This window comes from Schistocerca piceifrons, chromosome 3 (genome assembly GCF_021461385.2).
Source record: "Schistocerca piceifrons isolate TAMUIC-IGC-003096 chromosome 3, iqSchPice1.1, whole genome shotgun sequence".
In the NCBI taxonomy this organism is placed as follows: Eukaryota; Metazoa; Arthropoda; class Insecta; order Orthoptera; family Acrididae; genus Schistocerca; species Schistocerca piceifrons.
In genome coordinates this window covers 743,881,592-743,904,833 of record NC_060140.1, presented here as the reverse complement: position 1 = coordinate 743,904,833, position 23,242 = coordinate 743,881,592, and the positions used below count along the sequence as shown (strand labels likewise).

General features: G+C 37.6%; 1 protein-coding gene across 1 annotated transcript in view; it reads left to right on the top strand.

The window, feature by feature from the left end:
• Positions 1–23,242, top strand: part of LOC124788670 (oocyte zinc finger protein XlCOF7.1-like) — an 88,006-nt gene that overhangs the window by 46,626 nt on the left and 18,138 nt on the right. The window contains exons 6-8 of the mRNA XM_047255952.1: positions 3,732–3,937; positions 9,802–10,003; positions 17,115–17,259. Of these exons, the coding sequence (XP_047111908.1) occupies positions 3,732–3,937; positions 9,802–10,003; positions 17,115–17,259 (553 nt within the window). The remainder of the gene's footprint in view (positions 1–3,731; positions 3,938–9,801; positions 10,004–17,114; positions 17,260–23,242) is intronic.

Here is a 23,242-nt window from a genome sequence, read left to right as displayed (position 1 = left end):
CTTTTTTTTGAGAAGGATGGCAAAACAGTGACAGGGAACTCCAGACATTAGGTACACATGCTTAACATATTCCTTCCACCAGAATTGCAGAGACAGCAGATAAATGAGGAGTGTTAATTTTCCCTCTGCACCTGATCCCTCATTTTGGTGACGTGCCATGGACTCCAGGATCGCAAGACATGTCTACTTCTAACTTTTTCGTGTGGGATATTTGAAAGAGCGCACCAGCACTAATAAACTCCAGAGTTTAATGGAGTTTGGGAGGTGGGAGTTGGAGAGATGGATTTGATTGTTGAATGCCTGTTATCCCAAGTTGTGAGTAAATTCTCGCAAATAGCTGAAAATTGAATACGAGAGAATGGGCACCACTTGGATGATGTGTGTCATTGTGTATAAGGTATCTTTATGTAACATTTTTATGTAATTGTAAACTGAATAGTTGGATTTGTTCCATATACTTCTCTCTTTGTCACAACAATTGGCCTGTTCACTTCCAATTCCTTATGTGACATTCTTTCTTGATATGTTTGGATCGTTGAACAATGGGTCTGGCACTTTTATTTCATGTTACATCTCTCACTCCCTCCCTCCTCCTCCCCCCCCCCCCCCCCCTCCTTTTCCCACATACGCATACACAAATATATTTAGAGCTAATTGTTGCGTTGATAAATGCGGACATGGGATGTAGCAGACTGCTCGCTAATTCTTTAAATTGCAGCCTATCATCGACATATGTGTCACAGTTTGTAGTTGAAGAAAGCTATGAGAACTTGTACTTCACAGACACTAAAAAAATAATAAAATTAATTGTCTGTATAGGCTTGTATTATTACAATTTTTAATCACGTGAGTCAAGAACTGTTACTACATATCTGAGCTGAACTGAAGTAACTTTCCTTCTGTAATCAGTTTATCAGAAAGTTAAGCTATTTATGTGTGGGTATGAAAGCATTTGCAAGAAGAGGAATGGAGAACAATGAGCAAGATCAAAATGTCAGCAGTGAATGCTGCTTCTGCTGCTCTAATACTTGAATTATTAGAGGTGAGACTTGAGTAAGGGCTGTTAAATTCGAAAGCTGTCTCTGTCTGTCTGAAAGCTCTGTCATCATCTGTGAAGCAGATTCACATTCAACTATATAGATTGATACATTTAGAGAGTCTATACAAGGGCGATGCACTTGAGGACAATATTATGGAAATGGAAGAGGATGTAGATGAAGATGAAATGGGAGATACGATACTGCGTGAAGAGTTTGACAGAGCACTGAAGGACCTGAGTCGAAACAAGGCCCCCGTAGTAGACAACATTCCATTGGAACTACTGACGGCCTTGGGAGAGCCAGTCCTGACAAAACTCTACCATCTGGTGAGCAAGATGTATGAAACAGGCAAAATACCCTCAGACTTCAAGAAGAATATAATAATTCCAATCCCAAAGAAAGCAGGTGTTGACAGATGTGAAAATTACCGAACAATCAGTTTAATAAGCCACAGCTGCAAAGTACTAACACGAATTCTTTACAGACGAATGGAAAAACTAGTAGAAGCCGACCTCGGGGAAGATCAGTTTGGATTCCGTAGAAATACTGGAACACGTGAGGCAATACTGACCTTACGACTTATCTTAGAAGAAAGATTAGGGAAAGGCAAACCTACATTTCTAGCATTTGTAGACTTAGAGAAAGCTTTTGACAATGTTGACTGGAATACTCTCTTTCAAATTCTAAAGGTGGCAGGGGTAAAATACAGGGAGCGAAAGGCTATTTACAACTTGTACAGAAACCAGATGGCAGTTATAAGAGTTGAGGGACATGAAAGGGAAGCAGTGGTTGGGAAGGGAGTAAGACAGGGTTGTAGCCTCTCCCTGATGTTATTCAATCTCTATATTGAGCAAGCAGTAAAGGAAACAAAAGAAAAATTTGGAATAGGTATTAAAATCCATGGAGAAGAAATAAAAACTTTGAGGTTCGCCGATGACATTGTAATTCTGTCAGAAACAGCAAAGGACTTGGAAGAGCAGTTGAACGGAATGGATGGTGTCTTGAAGGGAGGATATAAGATGAACATCAACAAAAGCAAAACGAGGATAATGGAATGTAGTCGAGTTAAGTCGGGTGATGCTGAGGGTATTAGATTAGGAAATGAGACACTTAAAGTAGTAAAGGAGTTTTGCTATTTGGGGAGCAAAATAACTGATGATGGACGAAGTAGAGAGGATATAAAATGTAGACTGGCAATGGCAAGGAAAGCGTTTCTGAAGAAGAGAAATTTGTTAACATCGAGTATAGATTTAAGTGTCAGAAAGTTATTTCTGAAAGTATTTGTATGGAGTGTAGCCATGTATGGAAGTGAAACATGGACGGTAAATAGTTTGGACAAGAAGAGAATAGAAGCTTTTGAAATGTGGTGCTACAGAAGAATGCTGAAGATTAGATGGGTAGATCACATAACTAATGAGGAAGTATTGAATAGGATTGGGGAGAAGAGAAGTTTGTGGCACAACTTGACCAGAAGAAGGGATCGGTTGGTAGGACATGTTCTAAGGCATCAAGGGATCACCAATTTAGTATTGGAGGGCAGCGTGGAGGGTAAAAATCATAGGGGGAGACCAAGAGATGAATACACTAAGCAGATTCAGAAGGATGCAGGTTGCAGTAGGTACTGGGAGATGAAGAAGCTTGCACAGGATAGAGTAGCATGGAGAGCTGCATCAAACCAGTCTCAGGACTGAAGACCACAACAACAGCATTTAGTGGTTTCATGTAATGGTGAATAACCGTGCTACATTACAAGAAGGCAGACAAATAACACATTAGTACAAACATTGTTGTCTAAGTTAGGAAATATCATTCACAACATCAGAGTTAATTATCCTAATAGTTTTCTTGTGACTTTTACTCTCCTGTCCGTGTGGCTGCATTGAATACTCCTGTGATTGCATTCAGTAGGTATACATTCTAGTACCTACCTCACTTATAGTGATAAGTTACTGTAAACTTTCCTTGGTGTTTCCACTGATCTCCACTTTATTCCTGTTACTATCTTACTCTAATTTACACTGGATTGATGGCTGAAAAGTCCATTACCTGTATGAAAATGTAAACTATACCTGCAAAAGTGCTGGTTGCTTCTTGAAAGCAAAAAGGGACTATTTTTCTATACTTGCCTTTTTGTTGCGTTATAATAGTTTCTTGTCAATGCCTTGCTTTTCTGTAACTTGTGTTCAGTTGCTGTTCTCTGTTGTTGTGCACTAACTATCTGTTTTTGCCTGTATGATCCTTGGCTTATATGTATACTGCTCCATTTATCTTAAGTGTGTGTAATATGGAGAATGAATGTGTGATTGTACAGACTGGATTTAAGTTCTATACTGGCTTGTATACCCACAGACCGATCAAGGACTCTGCATGACCACTGCTAATTTACACACCAGATATTTAACTCGAATCGCTTATTCTGCATTTATTTAAAATTGTCTTTACCATTGACTCTAATGAACATTAGAACATCTGCCTCGTATCACCTGCTTTATTTTTTGTCCTTCATGTGATTTAGTTCTGAATGTTTTCCTTTGTCACACTATGCTTTATTTTTAGCAGAGATATTGTGATCTCCCAGAAAAATTATATTTCTTCCAATTTCAAGAATGTGTTTTGAAGTAAAGGGAAAGCTGTTGTTCCTCTGATCACTGTCACTAATTTCTACATTTTCTTTTTCTTTTATGAGTGCAGCTAGGACGAGAGGCAGTAGCAAGTGCTGAACACCTGAGACAGCTTCGCAAATTTCTTTGTGGCCTTTGCCGAGAAGAATTCAGAAGTTTGGCTCGAACATTGTACCATCTGGCACGCTGTTCTGGTGGCCCATATCGCTGTGAGCTCTGCCCAAACAAGTATGATTATCCACGTGAACTCAACCAACATAAAAGCAAGGCACACAGGTTTGTAATTGAGTAGAATTGAGGAGGATAAGTGTTAGCATAAGAGTGTGGAGTAGTAAAGAAAGTGGGTGGGTAGTGGATTCTGCACACTGCACAGTAAGGGGTGGGGGGGGGGGGGGAAAGAGAGAAGAGGAGGGGGGGGGGAGAGAGAGAGAGAGAGAGAGAATGTGAATGTGATGCCGAGAGATTTACTTCTGTTTTTCAGTGCAGTAGGAACACTGGCATACACAAGCTTCCATAGTGATCTGCATTCTCAATAATGCAAATGCATAGATAATCATACACACGACAGTATTGTCAGTAATAGTGATGTTTATTTCAGACTGAAAGTCCTGGTAAAGGTAGGCAACCATCATGAGATATATGATAAAAATGACTTAAAAGGGTTGTTAGTTGTTGAAAAAAATCTAATAGCTGGTTTTGGAGAGTTTTTTATTTCCATGTTCACAACATGTTATGGGCCCAGTCCATCATCTGGTGACTTGTCAGTAATTAAAATTTGAGATTACAAACTCTTCCCGTAATACAAATATATGTATACAAAAATGCAAGGTTCAAAAACACACAAAAATAATAATAAATCGAAGATATCAAAACACTCATAAATCTGCATACCATATCCAGCTACGTCAGCTCAAGAGGCAGTTGTAAATGCCGCACATCAAGAAATGCGTATGGTATATCAGGTGCAATAACCTACCACTTGCACAGACAGAAACCAAATTTACCAGCACCAGAGCTGTAGGTAACACGCACCATGGCCGATAAAGGGCACCTTTGGCTGGCACAGCACCTTGTAGCAGAACTGCCAGTGTGATAAGGGTGCATTTGGGGGGGGGGGGGGGGGACTATAAGATTAAGTGTGGAGCTTGTTGCAAGTTTTACATCAGACAGTCTGGGAGGGAGTTCAGAACTCAATGTAGGGAACATGATTATTCTAGCTGTGGTCGTGCATTAAGAATCCACTTACTTGAGTGTAATCATCTGCTTCGTGATATCAAAAACAATGTACAGATTCTTCAATGTGAGAATAAAAGTATTTATTTGGATGTTTTGGAAGACCTTTAAATTTTCGTGCACAGATGGTGCTTGTATGACTGATAACTTAATGAGCAGATCTGTGGAACAAGATATTGGTATTTTCGCCTTATTGATAATTTCTTCAGTTGCCACTGGTAGTGAAAATTGTGCTCTTTGCGGCAACTATTTATAACATCAAATGTTCGGTGAAATTTGCCACATTTTTGAGTTTATTTTTTAATGTCCTGTAATTTTCACACATGTAGTTCCTGTCATATCTTACATGGTTTGTGTTTTTGAGCCTTACCTTAGTCGTTGATAGTAATCTTGCTATGCAACTTTTAATAAACTTTGTTTTGATACTGAGGGTTCTGCCATGTGGCGTGCTAGCCCAAGGTGCCCACTATCGGCACTACCTACCACTCTGGTGCTGGTACTTTTGGTTTCTGTCTGTACAAGTGAAAGGTTGTTGCACCTTATTATATACCACACGCATTTCTTGATGTACAGCATATACAACTGCCTCTTGAGCTTAGTAATTGTATATGATATGCACCTTTTGTGCCCGTTTTGACAGCTTTTACATTTTTGAATCTTGAACTTGTGTATACTTGCATTTGTATTAGGGGAAGAGTTTGGAATCCCAAATTTTAACTTCTGACAGGTCACCAGACGATGGACTGGGCCGAAAATATATTGTGAATGTGGAAAGAAAAAAGTCTCCAAAAACAGCTACAAGATTTTTTCAGCATCCAACAAGCATTTTTAGAGTCATTTTTTATATTAATCATGATGCTGTTGGTGTAGCTTTTTTCTTTAAATACTGTCAGTGTTTAAATTTTGTACTTTGAACAATAATGATCTGTTTTTTCAGTAAAATTCTTTTGGGTATGTGACCATATTGTTAATACATAAAATTCTCCAATGATTTGGCCACTGTTGCAAATGGCAGTGCTGAGTGCATAATGAGAAAACTTACTTTTTGCTTTCTAGAGGAATTAGCTGTTTTTGTAATATGGTAGGGTATTGAGGATGAGAAGGAGGGGTGTTATACATCATTTATTGGTGTCTGCTTTATTCCACGTTATTGGTGGAAACAGACATCTTTTCGTATCTCATTCAGCAAAAGCACAACACCCTGAGGAAGCCCATTTGCAACAGCGGCCAAAGTGTTGGAGAATTTTACATACTGAAAATGCACTCACACCCAGAAGAATTTTATTGACAGTGATAACAGCCACAGAAGACTACACTTTGAATGATCTGTTTTGTTGATCAAATGACTCTTTGTAATTCTTGTGTTTGTTAGCTACATTAATCAGATATACTTAAGTCATTCTCAAACTGTAAAAATATGTAAGTTAAGGATATCAGAAACAGAAGATTTAGTGTGATATTAAAAGCTGATTTTTTATATATATATATATATATATATATATATATATATATATATATATATATATATATATATATATATATATATATATATACGAACTGCTTACAATATCTGCTGCTTTTTTGTATGAACTGCTTACAATATTTATATATTTGCATGGGACCTAATGTGTCTTATATAGTAAAATACATTTTATGAGCCCAAGATAAACCCTTATCCTTATTTTTATAATGCAGCTGTAGATATAGTTATGGTAACAAAATCATAAGTACCAGTAATTAATATTTCCATAGTTCATTGTAAGAAATCTCACTCGCAAAGATTTATTAATAGAAGGTTTCATAGTCGCATTTCTGACAGTTTTTTAATGGTACTCTTCATCCTGTAGTTTTCCCATGTGCCTTATGCAAGCTATCCCTGCAGATGTTGAGATGTCTGTCGCTTATTGTCTACTGCCGTGTGTGTGTGCACCTTCTCAACATGTACGGTTCTGAGTATATTGTTCTTGTCCACAGTATATGATTTTGCCGGAGCTAAGACCAGCTCTGTTGTGCTATAATGACAGTGGTCCAACAACATTGTGTCCATGCTGCTTTGCAGTTTCATCTGTCTCATAAGTTCTGTCTGCAGGCTCATGATTACTGATAAGTACCAGCAATTCTGCTCTGGTCTGTTATGAACTATGGGGTATTGTGTTAGAAGTGTGCAGGGAAATTGGCAACAATTGTTGTTTAAATCATTTTTAAGAATACTGTATGTCACTTCAGAATGGTAATCTTCAAAATTCTTAGCCTTTGACACATTAAAATCAGCTTACTCTGTAGAATAAAGCCATGTTCTGCTGACCCAACGTGAAGCACTGTAAGTCAATTACTTTTGCCAACTTTAAGTTCACCGTACCCATTACTCATTGTGTAGCACATTCCCGTTCTGTGCTTTTGATTGATGTATGTTTCATCTGTGTAATGAATTTGAGATATGTTATCTTGTTTGATCTCGTGCATTGTTCTCAAAAACACAGTCCCCAGACCTGCAGTACCACTATGCTTCGTTAGCAGTTTCTTCCTGTCGCTCTTTTCTGGTACCCAAAACCCATATCTCTAATTATCCTCAGTATGGTCCATTTGCTCCTTTCAAAATTTTTGGCTTTATTCATAAGCAAAAGTAATGTTTCTGCTGATGGATATTCACCTTTAGCATACATGTTGAATACAATCCACCACAAAATGTTTTTCATTAAGCCATCTAGATCACCCGCTTTTTTGCAGTTTTATTGCTTGCATTATCTCATTCGTAATTCTCTGTACAGTCTTTAAGCCAAACTCACCAGCTTCTGCCATCTACCTCTGACATTTGGCAATGGCAAGACACATGCTGTATGACAGCTAAGATCCAATGAAAGACTGTCTTCTCGAGTGCTGATACATACGTAACACTGTGCCTCTTGCTTGCTTGTACAGCACATGATGTGACTGCTTTCTACCACTCACAATGAATGCAAAATAATCACTCAGTTCTGAACTCCATAACTGAAATGAATAATTAGCCTCAAGAACACAGAATGAAGACAACAAAGTCACTGACAGCTCACTTTCTCTGACTGCTGCTGCGGTGATATAGTAACTCTAAGAAATCTTCTTGTGGTTTCTGGCTGTAAAAAAATGTTCGTAGAGTTCTTATTTTTTTACAGGCAGAGCTTAGATCCTGCAGCATGCATATAAATTTGTTGAATGATTCATTGGAAATCATTTCTATAAAATTTTAAGTTTAGCTCTTGTTAGATTTCTGCTGATTATGTATACTTGCGTCTTCTTAAATCAGAGAACCTGGATTTATAATAAGAGGCATGAGTGACTTCTTTCATAAACCTCTCAGATGAGGCTTGCATTTATCCATAAATTAAATTCTGTGGAAAAAGAACATAACAGTCAATATTATGAAAAGGATAGGGTGCTATTCATGATATAGTGGAGATGTTGAGTCGCAGACAGGCACAACAAAAAGTCTATTAAACATGTAAGCTTTTGGCCAGAATGCCCTCTGGTCTTTTTGTTGTGCGTGTCTGCGACTCAACATCTCTGCTGTATAGTGAGTAGCAATCTGTCCCTGGTCTTCTTCCTCTTAAATATCTCCCCTACTATGATGCATATTTGCTTAAATGACAAAATTTGTCAAATGTGTGAAGTTGTTCAGCTGTTAAGACAGAGGACTGATATTTAGAAGTGAGGTTGAAATCCCCATCCAACCATTGAGACTTAGGTTTTCTGTAAGGTTCCTCAATTACTTCAGGTGAATTCCAACATGATTTCATCAATGAAGCCAAGACATTCTCTCACACAGTCTTCTTCAAGTGAACTCTTGTACCGTTTATAATGATCTTGTCAAGAAAGTAATTTTTAACCTGCTTCACTTATTTTTCTCTTTCTACAGGTGTATCTGAAAGAAATTGCATTAATGAAAGACACCATTGGTAGAAACTAAAAGACTGTAAATAACCCTGGTTACATTTACAGATAGTGTGTGTAATTTTAGAGAAACTATATTTCAGTCATGTTCAGAATTCTTTATCCACTATACAAAAATTTAATTTTATAAAGGATTGGCTGTTGTTTTATATTGCTGTCCTTAGTTATTCATTGTCATATTCATAATAAAAATAATAATGAGATCTTTTGTGAATTATAAACTGTGAAAGAGGTTTGGAATGATGGGTACCATAAGATAAATAAATGTTGATGCTTTCAAAACCATAGTTATCTTTTTCTTGGATCTGAAGAGATAAATAAATAGAGGAGAATGTGAAAATAGAAAGTCATTTGCCAAGAAAGCATTCAAAGGGAGTCTTGATCCAGTAGTCACCATCTGCATCCTATATATCCAACTGTATCTTCTTGTATTAATAAAATACTGCTAAATCATTAAAGACATACAAAAAATGGAAAGAATAAAGGTAAGCACTCATGGTATAATTGTACCGAGCTATCTGTAGCCATGAAATCAAGTTCAAAGTTGTTGCTCAGCAGTTGGATGTTTTTATTGTTGTCGTCGTCGTAGTTTCGTCGTTGATATACCTCGCATACTTAAAATCTTCATGTGACTGCTAGATCGAAACAAGGCTATTGGCTGTTGTTTTTCCTTAGAAGTATCCTAGTAACACTGCCAGTGGCCATGGAGTACAATCTCTTCTACTGTCATTCATTTACTGCTACCTTCTGTGAAGCCACAAAACTGAGTGACTCTAGCCAGTGTGAGGAGATGTAGAGCAGAATCCTTCATGCTATTCAAATCAGCTACCTTTGAAACTTTTTGTACATTTTTTGTGTAAAGTATTTTTAACTTTTTGTTTCTATAATTGAGGTATGAACATATTCTAAAGCAATTTCACAAGATTCCTGGTAATGAATAGCCAGAACATGTGTATATATTTGATTGAAGCTTTGTGTTTCAGGGGTGCAAATAGCTTTTTCTGTGATGAGTGTGGTTTAAATTTTAAGCTCAGAACATCCTTGCAGAAACATAAAGTAAATCGTCATGAGAGGCACGAGAGCCTTTTCACATGCGATGAATGCTCGAAAACATTTACGAAGAGAATACATCTAACTAGGCACAAAATATGTTTTCATCGGTTTGAAAGGAAATTCTTATGCCAGGTAAACAACCTACTGCATAAAATAATTAATATATTTCTGTTATTATTAAAAATACTGAATTTTTATCACCATTTTCTTTTGCAAAAATATGCCGCTTTTTTTGTTATTTGTATTGCAGTAAATTTAAAATAGAAGAAAAATTTATACTAGGGCAGAACTTTTTGAACTTTCGATCATTTTTCATGGGCCATCCCCCAGCGTTGTTCCATTTCACTGTAAAATGAGCTGTGTGAAATTTGGGTTTAGTAGGATAAGGAAAATCCTGGAAAAAAATGCCAACTTTGCAAAATATTACTTCTACATGATAAATTCATAACATAATGAATGTGTATTTTAGTTCTGTTTCGTGAACTGAAAGCATTCTCATTTCACAGTTCTTACTGGTAAAGTTTCATGTGGGGTTAGTGACCCCAAGACAGATAGAGGAGCTCAGAGCGATCTGAACCAAACCCTTTCGCTACACAGCTCAACTCGGTCCAGTAGTTCACTTTGATGGGAAGGTATATGTTGCAGCAAGTACAATGACTTCCTCTTTAGTTTGTAATATATTTGCTTGAGCATGATTCACGTGAGATAAATGGAGTTAATGTGCTATCTGTCAAAGAAATATTCAGGATTTCATCTTCTTCTTTTTTGTTCTCTCCCCCTCTCTCCCTACCCCCCTCAGCCTCCCCTTTTTAGAGGAGTGTCACACTTGCTGTTTTGGAAGTGACAATTTATCGGGAAAAATCATGAATTTTGACATAGTATCATAGTAACTGTGTATCAAAATTAGGAGCTATGTATTAACAGTGGAGGCAACTGCAAAAATATGCTGGAAGAATGCCAGAAATTAATAATTGAAAAGAAGCAGTGTCCACCCACCCACCCGTGTGAACTGGGATCAAGCAAGTAAAAATTTCAGAAATTCAATATACTATGTATTTATAGTGGAAATTAATCTAAATAAAATAAAATAAAAATCCACTACACATGCATGCTGCTAATTATAGGAATATTTCAGTTGATTAATTTGTTGCAGAATACAGCAGGCAAAAGTTGTCTATGAAAGTAGGGATGTTGAAGCTTGATTCTGTGCCCATACTGAAACCAATGCAATTATTTGTATGTTGCTCCACAGTTACAGAGTTAGAGTCAGTGATTCACACAGCTCCCCCCATGTTCCAAAGAACAGAGTCCTGCAGGGCTCTGTACTGAGTATCCCACTCTTCTTAGTGGCCATTAATGGTCTTGCAGTGGCAGTCAGGTCCTCCGTATCACCCTTTTCGTATGCTGACGACTTTTGTATCTCCTTTTGCTCCTCTGCTGTTGGTGTGGCTGAATGTTGACTGCAGGGAGCCATACAAAAGATGCAGTTTTCAGCCACCAAGACTTGCGTCATGTACTTCTGTTATTGTTGTATTGTCCACCTACATCCAGAACTTTACCTTGATGACCGACTATTTCATGTAGTGGAGACTTATCGCATTTTAGGACTGGTTTTCAATATCTGCTTAACTTGGCTTCCACATCTTCATCAGCCTAAGGAAAAGAGTTGGCGGCATCTAAACTTTCTTCAAAGCCTGAGCCACACCGACTGGGTTGCAGATCGGCCTACACTGCTGCAGCAGTACAGAGTCCTCATGCAGTCCCATCTTGCCGGATATGGGAGCCCTGCATATGGCTCCGCATCACCCTCAGCACTGCGGTCACTGGACCCTATACACCACTGTGGAGTTTGACTTGCGATGGGAGCTTTCTGAACAAACCCAGCAGACAGCCTCCTCTTGGAAATTGGGAGTACTTCATTGCGGCTCAGGTTACAACAACTGCTTGCACATTATACTGACCACTTTCGTAGTTTGTTTCAACATTTAAATTACAGTCTCCCGCAATGGCAGCCCAGATCGGGTATTCCAATTGCAGTCTTTGTTTGGGCCCTTCTCACTGAAATTTAGACTTTACCTCTACCACTTTTCCTGTGATCCACTCACGTACACTTCCATGGTCCATGCCTTGGCCACAGCTTTGTTCGGACATATCACAGTGCCCAAAGGGCTTAGTTACACATGAGGTTCTCCGCAGGTCATTTTTCTCTATTGTTGGCAAGTTCCAGGGCTCAGAAATAACCTACATGGATGGCTCGATGGCCGATGGTCATGTTGGCTTCGCTGGACAGACTGAACGGCACTCCTTGCCGGGTGGCTGCAGTGTTTTCACTGCAGAGTTGGTAGGCACCTCTCACACTCTTGAGCGTATCCGCTCCTGCGCAGGTGAGCACTTCATCATCTGTAGTAACTCCTTAAACAGCCTACAAGATCTCGACCAGTTCTTCCCTTGCCATCCTGTGGTAACAACTATTAAGGAGTCTCTTTAATGCCCTCAAAAAAAGTGGATGTTCTGTGGCCTTCATTTGGACCCTAGGACATGTCGGGATCCCAGGCAATGAGCTTGTTGACAGACTGGCCAAACAGGCACACCAGAAACTGATCTCTAATCAGCTGTACACTGTAAAGTTTTTGGAATCTGGGATTCTGAGTGATGTACCCTAAGTACACCAATAAATCATGTGTTACCAAGGAGACAACGAGTGTGTGGAGGTCACCCATGACCGCCACTCACAGGTACTCCGTTGTCCTTTGCAGGCTGTACATCAGCCACATCGGCTGACTCATGGTCACCTCCTTCACCTCGAGGACCCATCTCAGTGTCGCTGTGGTTCCCACTTGACTGTGGTCCACATCTTGTTGGACTGCTCAGTTTTAGCTGCGTTGAGACTGCCTTTTAATCTTCTCACCACACTGCCTATGCTGATCATCTACATCTACATCTACATCTAAATCTACATGGACACTCTGCAAATCACATTTAAGTGTCTGGCAGACCGTTCATCGAACCACCTTCCCAATTCTCTATTATACCAACCTTTCATAGCGCGCAGAAAGAACGAACACCTATATCTTTCCGTGCGAGCTCTGACTTCCCTTATTTTATCGTGGTGATCGTTTCTACCTATGTAGGTTGGTGTCAACAAAATATTTTCGCATTCTGAGGAGAAAGTTGGTAATTGTAATTTCATGAAAAGATTCTGTCACAATGAAAAACACCTTTCTTTTAATGATGTCCAGTCCAAATCCTGTCCGTCATAACAAAAAATGCCATTCTTTTAATGATGTCCAGCCCAAATCCTGTATCATTTCAGTGACACTCTTTCCCATATTTCGCGATAATACAAAACATGCTGGCCTTCTTTGAACTTTTTCGATACACTTTGTCAGTCCTGTCTGGTAAGGATCCCACACCGCGCGGCAGTGTTCTAAAAGAGGACAGACAAGTGTAGTGTAGGATTTTCCAAGTGTCCTGCCAATAAAATGCAGTCTTTGGTTAGCCTTCCCCACAACATTTACTATGAGTTTCTTCTAATTTAAGTTGTTCGTAATTGTAATTCCTAGGTATTTAGTTAAATTTACAGCCTTTAGATTTGACTGATTTATCGTTAACTGAAGTTTAACGAATTCCTTTCAGCACTCGTGTGGATGACCTTACACTTTTCATTATTTGCGTCAACTTCAAATTTTGCACCATTCAGATATCTTTTCTAAATCGTTTTGCAATTTGTTTTGATATTGTGAAGACTTTATTAGTTGATAAAAGACAGTGTCATCTGCAAACAACCTGAGATGGCTGTTCGGATTGTCTCCCAAATCATTAATATAGATAAGGAATATCAAAGGGTCTATAACACGACCTTGGGGAACACCAAAAATTTTTTCTGTTTTACTCAATGACTTTCCGTCAATTACTACGAACTGTGACCTCTCTGACAGGAAATTACAAATCTAGTCACATAACTGAGACGATATTCCAGAAGCATGCAATTTCACTACAAGCCGCTAGTGTGGTATGGTGTCAAAAGCCTTTGGGAAATCCAGAAACAGGGAATCGATCTGAAATCCCTTGTCAATAGCACTCAACACTTCATGCGAATAAAGAGCTAGTTGTGTTTCACGAGAACGATGTTTTCTAAAGCCATTTTGACTATGTGTCAATAGACGGTTTTGTTTGAGGTAATTCATAAAGTTTGAACACAATATATGTTCCAAAATCTTGCTGCATATCGACGTTAGTGATATGGGCCTGTAATTAAGTGGATTACTCTTAGTACCTTTCTTGAATATTAGTGTGACCTGTGCAACTTCCCAGTCTTTGGGTATGGATATTTAGTCAAGCAAACAGTTGTATATGATTGATAAGTATGGAGCTAATACATCAGCATACTCTTAAAGGAACCTAATTGGTATACAGTCTGGACCAGAAGACTTGCGTATATTAAGTGATTTAAGTTGCTTCACTAATCTGAGAATATTTACTTCTACGTTACTCACATAGGCAGCTGTTCCTGATTTGAATTCAGGAATATTTTCTTTCTCTTCTTTTGTGAAGGCATTTCAGAAGACTATGTTAAGTAATTCTGATTTGGCAGCACTGTCTCCAATAGTATCTCCATTGCTATCGTGCAGAGAAGGCATTGTTGTTTCTTGCCGCTAACATACTTCACATACTACCAGAATCTCTTTGGATTTCCTGCCAGGTTTCGAGACAAAGTTTCATCATGGAAACTGTTATAAGCATCTCACATTGATGTCAGCGCAAAATTTTGAGCCTCTGTAACAGATTACCAATCTTGAGGATTTTGCGTCTGTTTAAATTTGGCATGTTTGTTTCGTTGTTACTGCATTAGTGTTCTGACCTGTTTTGTGTATCAAGGAGGATCAGCTCCGTCGTTTGTTAAATTATTTGGTATAAATCTCTCAATTGCTGTCAATACTATTACATTGAATTCAAGCCACATATGGTCTACACTTATATTATTAACTTGGAAGGTGTGGAGATTGTCTCTCAGGAAGGCGTCAAGTGTATTTATATCTGATTTTTTTGAATAGGTATATTTTTCGTGTATTTTTGGAGGATTTGGGGGTTACAGTATTCAATCTCACTATGACAACCCTGTGTTCACTAATACCTGTATCTGTTTTGATGCTTGTTATTAACTCAGGATTAGTTGTTGCTAAGAGGTCATGTGTGTTTTCACAATCGTTAACTATTCACGTGGGCTCGTGAACTAACTGTTCGAAATAATTATCAGAGAATGTGTTTAGCACAATTTTGGATGATGTTTTATGCGTGCCTCTGGAATTAAACCTGTATTTTCACCAATATATCAAGGGTAAATTAAAGTCGCCACCAACTATAATTATATGAGTTAGGTACGTGTTTGAAATCAAACTCAAGTTTCCTTTGAACCTTTCAGCAACTGTATCATCTGAATTGGAAGGTCGGTAAAAGGATCCAATTATTATTTTATTCTGGTTGCCAACAGTGACCTCTGCCCATACTAACTCGCAGGAACTATCTTCTTCAAACCTCGTGACAAGATAAACTACTTCTAACAGCAACAATCACGCCACCACCAACCATATTTAGCCTATCCTTTCGGAGCACTGGTAGGTTCTTCTCAAAAATTTTGGCTGAGCTTATCTCCGGCTTTAGCCTGCTTTCAGTGGGTGTAATGACTTGAGCATCATGTTAGGAGACAATGCCTCAACGGCTGATCTAGTTTTTTTGTTTTCTTCGAGAGGGAAGTTTTTATCACTCAATCTAAGGGTGGGCATCTGGCTTTCTCTCTCAGGCCTTCACCCTTCCTATTTTTTTAACTCTTTCTCACTCTTTCTTTGCTGTTTATCTGCATTGATGTTTGCCTTTTCCGTATTTGTGTTTCTCTAGCCTTGTGTTTTTCGGCTGCAGATTTTAGCATGTTGTAGAGTGTCTGGCTCGTCCGTTTTTCTTCTTGCAATCACCCCAGCCCAGGCCATCTGCTACATTATTTTAATACCTTCCACCGCTTTTTTTCTTGTTAGTGCACAATTTCCTCTTTTGTTTTGCTTCTTTTGTTTTGTCTTGCGGTGTGGTTCCCAATTAGTTTTACGCCTTTTTACTTTTCTTGTCTCCTTTTGGGCATGGTTTTAACCTGAGACCCGCTTGCTTGAGGAAAAAGGGATTGGTGACCCTGTAGTTCAGTCCCTTTACTCTCTAAACCAACCACTCAATTTGTATGTTAGTATTCTTTCAGAACTTTATAAATATTGGGTCATCAGTAGTGATGATGTCATGCAGCACTGGAAAAACTTAAAATTCATTTATAATATGTGTCTCCGTTTCTGTGGTTTAGGCCATCTGTGTTCCTAATTAGCTTTCTACATCAATAATCAATGCATTGAACAGTGGGCCAGAACTAGCAGACAAAATTATTATAGGGGTTCAAGTAGCAGTCAGTCAGATCCCACACAATATCAGTAATGAGATTAAACTGCATGTTTCTAATAAAGTGAGGATATTTTTCAACAGTTTGGTTCTGGGGGATAAACTTCTTAAGACAGATCCTTCTTAGTGGCATGAAAATGAAGATTTTGCCAATGCTAGCTGTTACTGTAATGTGAAAATTGTTGTTAATCTGGCTGAGATAGGCATCGATCTGATAGTGGTGTACAATAAATAATTTACAAAAATGAAAACAGAAGCAGCATGTAGTTCAGGTTGTATCTGTGTATCGCCATATGTTTTCAGAGCATAAAAGGAGACATCATCAACAATAACAATTTTTGGAAGAAAGAGATGATGATGATTCTTGTCACATTTTCCTTGCAAACATCGTACATAGTAGCTTCGTAGACTGTAGTATTAAGATTGATACAGAAATATCAATATTACGTTGAGAGTGAATAAGTTATTGGCAAGTCGCCTACTATTGAACAACATTTTTAAGATATAAAAAAAAGGATTTTATGCCTTTTTTTCCTAATGTAGCAGCTTAAAGGGCATGCCTTTCCCTTTTCCTATTGAGCCCATATTATACACAACGTATTTTGTTGTGCACAGGCAACAAGTTTGAAAAATAAGATTCACCCCTAGTGTATATGCTACACAGCTACTAGAAAGCTATATACAGTGAAACTCAAATGCCCATCGCTATTTGTTGCTACATTTAGAGTCTCTTTATTTATTCTTCAAATAAATTCATTGAATTAGTTAAGTGCACAAATTTTTATAACGCCTGTTTGTATTATCTGTATAGGTGTGTGGCAAAAAATTCTCAACCCACAGCAGTTTAAGTGCTCACTTGGACACACATACAGAACTCAAGAGATTTTCATGTACCTTCTGCAGTCGCAAATTCCGACAGAAAGAAAAACTGAAGTTCCACATCAGAATACATACAGGTAATTTCTTCAGCCATACATTGAATATAATAATGTGTGTTACACGGTATCTACAGTAAACAAGAGTTTTATTGATATCCATGCTTACATTTTTAATACAGTGTCACTAGTCACAATCCTCAGAGCAAGTAGATATTGATAAAGGCATTAATGTAGGTGTACTGTATTTATGTCCATGAGTTCTACTACATTATAACAACTAGCCATGAATGTTAACTGCAGAGTGATGTGTTGGGATGTTTCTAACATTTTTTTTTTTTTTTTTTTTTTTTTTTTTTTTTTTTTTAAGTTTTTCTGATGCCCGGCTTAGCTCTTGAATTCGCTTTCAAGGAAAAGTAACAATAGGAAGTTTGTTTCCTACCACTTTTACATTTGCTAATGACATGCATCTGTTTTATATGGTTTGATGATTAATGTTGTCCTCCTGGGTAAAATAATCCAGAGTTAAAATAGTACCTTGTTTGGATCTCTGGCCAGAGACCAGTCATGAAGATGATAGCTGGTCAAACTGATTATACCATTGTAAAATGCTCACGTGATTGTATTGTATAAAATATGAAAAATAAAAGAACATGTTCCATCCCTTCCCTGCATGGCACAGTATAAGTTAAGATATGGAACGTAACCTTTGTAATCATGTTACACCATAGGAGGGCATATTTATGTGTGTCAATAATGTCGGAAGTAATTTGTTGTGTTAACAATGTAGGAGTGTACTGATGGCAACTGGCACTGCATGCCAGATTCACTTTTATTTGAGCTCTCATGTGTGAACTTCACCTGTTATTATCTTGCTCCTTCGAAATATTCATAGGAAAGTTGATTTGCTCTTAAGCAGTTGTTTAGTGACATGCGATAAGCAGCTGTGTGAGAAATTATTGATAAAAATCACAAGTTTAGTTATATCTCAGTGCTTCTGTTGTTAATCAACTAATGATTCCTCGCAATTCAAGTGGTAAATACTACAAATAATTTTGCTGTGGCACCTTCTGAATATGGTCAGTGTATTAGGAAGGAAAAGTAGAAGGGGGTGGGGTGTCACAGTGTGACGATACATGCATTGATCCTTGCTGTGACATCTTCTGAATATGTTCAGTATATCAGGAAGGAGAAGGGGGTATTACAACTTGGTAATACATGCACTGATCCTAAGATCCTGTTGTTTGTAACACGTTGGCTGCATCTTGGTGCTGAAGTCAGGAAGCAGATTGCAGGTGGACTATCATCAATCAGATTGTTGTGGTTAAATTGAAACTCAGCAGGCCATGTTTCTCTCTGGTTATAGCAACACAGACAGAATGGGAGGAGGACTGGATATGTCTTTGAGTTCCAAAAGCCTTATTTAAAGAGATGAAATTAGGCTCAGATATGACTGACTGCAAAATCTGTGAATGGTAAGGGTATCAATATTTTTGCGTAGTTGTACCTTGTGCACAAAGTAAGAGAATGTTGATCAGGGGAAGAAAAGTGATTAGGACTTTTCAATTAACAATATCTCTGCGAACAATAGAGATAGACATAGAGACGGAATGAATCATCGTGAAGGAAGAGATTCAGGTCAAATGAGAAAAATATCAAGGTTTCACTCATGGATGTTCGTAAGAATATTAACAAAGAACTTAAAGAAGAATTTAGCAGTAAGCACAAAAAGATTTAAGGACAAGGTACAAGGACTACAAGGGTATTCCTAGAAACGAAGTTTGGTGGGAAGAAATGGTGACAATTTTGTTCATGCAGGATAAAAAACAAGACAGATAAATTGCAGAAGCAAAAGGTGTCTCCCAGGTAAAAAAGAATCATCAGTTAAAACGTCAGCGGAGTGCAAAACCAATGTAGTGAGTTACAGCAACAACCTGGTCGGACCTGTGCTCATGCTCTGAAAAACGTGTTAACTACCAATTTTGAAAGAGACAAAAGGAAACTGCGTGAAGAAATTGCTAAAATGTTTGAAGTTAAACAGAAATAAGTTATTGTTGCTATTATCACATCTTGAGAGATAATTATTTAAATGTTCATACATTTCAGTCATTCTAGCCAGTTGACAATATACACCCAGCTGCCCTTCTAAAACAGTTGTTTAACGATGCATTTGCTGTAAATTGAGACAGATGTAAGAAAATGATTTTTGTGTTGGTGTTATGCAAGGAGGAACACACACTTGCGGCATAGCAAGCAATAAAAAATTCAAGAGCTATGAATAATTGGAGGATATGTTTCTGAAGAATTATTGGTTGTGAAATAAACAAAATTGTCCCTCTTGAGCCGTCCCCCCCCCCCCCCCCCCCACACACACACACACACACACACACACAGTGTGATATACAGGAATTATGTTTACTACTAGATAATATAGAAGCCATGAAAGAGAAGAGCTGGAGGAATGAAGGGCACAAACATGAACAAAGATAACGCAGCTGTGATAATTTCCATAACCGCAATGCACATGGGAAGAAAGATTATTATGGGGAGTATATGCATCATAATTGTGATGACCATCCAAAGTGCAATGTTTACGGTAATCTCAGGAACTATGAAGACACGAGAAATTCAGGAGATCTATTCACACAGGGAGGATATTGCGCATTGAACTGTCCTGAATTTGTGAATAATAGGAGGTGGTCACCAAACCAGTCGTTAGAAAAGAATAATTGTGGAGAATGCATGCCAGCACATCAATAATCTGAAAACTAAAAGAACTAATGGGGCCTGGTTGGGAACAAACACTGGAAACAGGTCTATACTGATCAAGACAGTAAAATTTGAAGCCCAGAGGGACAAGGGCAAGATCTGGTACACGAAAACAATGTCATACATTGTGAAGGGTTAGCACTTTTTGTAGAGACTGAGGTACACAGAATATAGGTAAATATCTTAGGAGACAATGGCAGTGAGGATGCTCTCTTGCCATACTATATGATCTGTTAAAGAAGAATTAAAACACTCCAACCTTACCAGTCAGTGGAATCCGCTTTGTTACTGTCATAGGGAACAAGAGTAAACTGATGAATGGGCAGGCTTTAATAAGATTTAAGAATAGAGAGAGGGATTTTGAGAAGAACATATTAATTGCCCAGCACTTTCGCGTAAGTTTTGTACTTGGAGTGGACTTTCTTATGAAGAAATGTCTCATTATTATTTGTTTGGAATTCCATAATATGAGATTTTCTAAGATTAAAAGTTAAGCTATTGGCTGCCTGTTCCATTATTACCCTGTCTGCCTGTCTGTTGTATTTATGTTTGGACCCTTTATCAGCATACTTTTGTCATCAGCAAACATTGCAGTTTTTGGAGAGTATTCCAGTGTCCTTGGTAAAACATGTATGTAAACCAAGAAGAGCGGTGGGCCAAGCACTGAAACTCGCAACGCACCATATTTAATATTTAATCATTTTGAATTTAATATTGTCCCAGTCATATCAATTGCTCATAAGACACTGTTTTCTGTTGGTAAGATATGATTATATCCTTAACAAAATTAAATAACTACCTATTCAAAAGCCTTGGCAAGGCCACAGATAGTGCCAGCAGGGCCATTTTTATTCGAAGTATGTAGTTTAAATACCATCCTTTGTGACAATAATAAATGGTCATAATTAAACTTTATTAGAGCCACAAAAGATGTTATTTAACTTACATAACTTGTATAACCATTATTGTGGAAAAAGAGGCCAAAAACACAGACAGCGTGTACAATTTTTATTGCTTAGTTGTACTGAAATTGAGTTCACATATTGCCCTCTCAGTAAAGAAACCTTATGGAAATTGTTGTTAAAAGCTTATTCTCAGAAATATCGTTTATTATATTTTGGTAACATGGGAGGTGGGGGATCAGTCCATAATTAGAAGTCAATTGCTTGTCTCCACTTGAGCATGTTGTTACTTCTGTGTACTTCAGTCGTACAGGAAATACACCGTGACTCATTGATGGATTACAAAGATAACTCAAGGGTGGCACTACCAAGACAGCACAAGATTTTAGTACTTTGGCTGAGATATCATCATACCAGAAGAATTACTACTTTTTAGTCATCTAATGACCTCCGTAATTTCTATAACACATTAGTTGGCGAAAGTGATGTCTGTAGTGGAGTATGTATTTCCTATGTAACTTTATTGGATATGCTGCTGATGGACAATTTTTTGTCTCCTTGCTTTCAGCTGCAGTCAGGAAGAATTCATTGAATATTTGAGTTTCATATCATCATCGTGATGCTGCTGTCTGGGAGTTCAGTATAGTTTGTGTTGTTGAGACTATTTGTTTCATGTGTAGTAATGCTCCAGAAGATCCTTACATTGTTCTTTGAATTTTGCATTGGTTTTTGTCTTTTTAATAACACACTTTAGTGTTGAATGTTGGGCTCCGTAAGGTCCCCTTTCTGTGCAGTGACTGTGGAATATAAAATTATAAAGAATGTAGCAACCAGTCATGGAAACATTATTTATCTTGTTGCAAATCGATTTCAACTGATATCAGTCATCATCGGTGCTAAAACAAATACAAGAGACAGGGCATAAACAACAACTGCTTTAAAAAATGAAAAAATTGACAATGAAACATAGTTACATCAATTGCAACATATACAGATGTCTGAAATTAAAATTCAAAGTCATAACATACCATTTTTCTGACAGATACATGCCATAAGTAGAAGTACTGTCCTTGGCAGACTTCTATCATAAAGTGACACATCATCGGTCAACACTACAACAAGACAACATGAGATGGCACCACGTTGCAATAAGTGCCCTCTGTGTAAAATACAAAAGTAATGTAAAATACAAGCAATAAGGAATATATCACATTACAAAAAAATTATACAGTGACGGTAATTGATAATACCAGTTTAAATAATTACAAGTGAAAATGTCTGAGCACTGTCAGATGATAGTAACAAATTAAATATATATGTCAAAACTACTATCTTCAAAATTGTAAGAAGAGAGAAACTCGCTAGAAATATCATTCCATTCACACAAATAACTTTTTTGTCATAATGACGAAACAGGATAGTGGTATCAATGGCCATCTGCCGTTCTACATACGAGCTACAAGCGCATCAGAAAGCACATTTATGTTACTTCCAATAGATGATGCTATGCTACTGAATGCACAAATCCAAAGTTGACGGAGGTCAGGTAAAAATTAAAGTACAACTTAAACAATCGTATTACTTAAATAATGCGATTAACAAAGTGCTGCACATATAAAGAACCATATATGTGGATAACGACTTTAGATCTATTGTGCAAACTATAGCCTCATGAACAAATGTACCATATGCCCTTATATTTCTCATGAGTATGGTGGTAACCGATACAAGGATTGTCACATCACTGCTAACCACCAGTGATAAAATAGGTTCTCAAAAGTCAGTCACAAAACAACAAGAGCAGCCTGTTCAAAATATGTAAAACCAACTCTGAACTCCGAAAACCATTTACCACATAACAACCACTCATTTTGAATGAGAAAGGCTCAGTTTAGGTGTGAAAATTGGCAGTTGCATCAGATTTCACAAAATACATATTTTTTTAAAAAAAAGTTTAATACATATATATAAAGAGATACAAAACCATTTATAAAACCAAAAGTTAAAATTGTAGAATAGGCGTCACTCAATGTAAGGTGACATAAATAAGCATGAAGAAGACAACAACGCAATCTACTGTGTTATATCGTTCTAATGTGAACAAATATGAACAATCTTGTGATCACAGATCATCTGCTCAATAAGCAAACTTCCATTGTAATGGCCTAAAGAATTCGTTGATTCAACAGTTAGCTACGTAAATTTGTCCGAAAAATATAAAGGCTGCCGCATATCAAGTAAGGTGATACTGTTAACAACATGTCAGTCATTAGAAAATGGAAAAACAGTGACGACACAATCTGTTAATCTACTCCTTCAGTGAACTAGATCGAACCACTGAGGCCATCTATAGGGAAAAAGCATAGTTATTGATGAGCACATATCATTTCCAT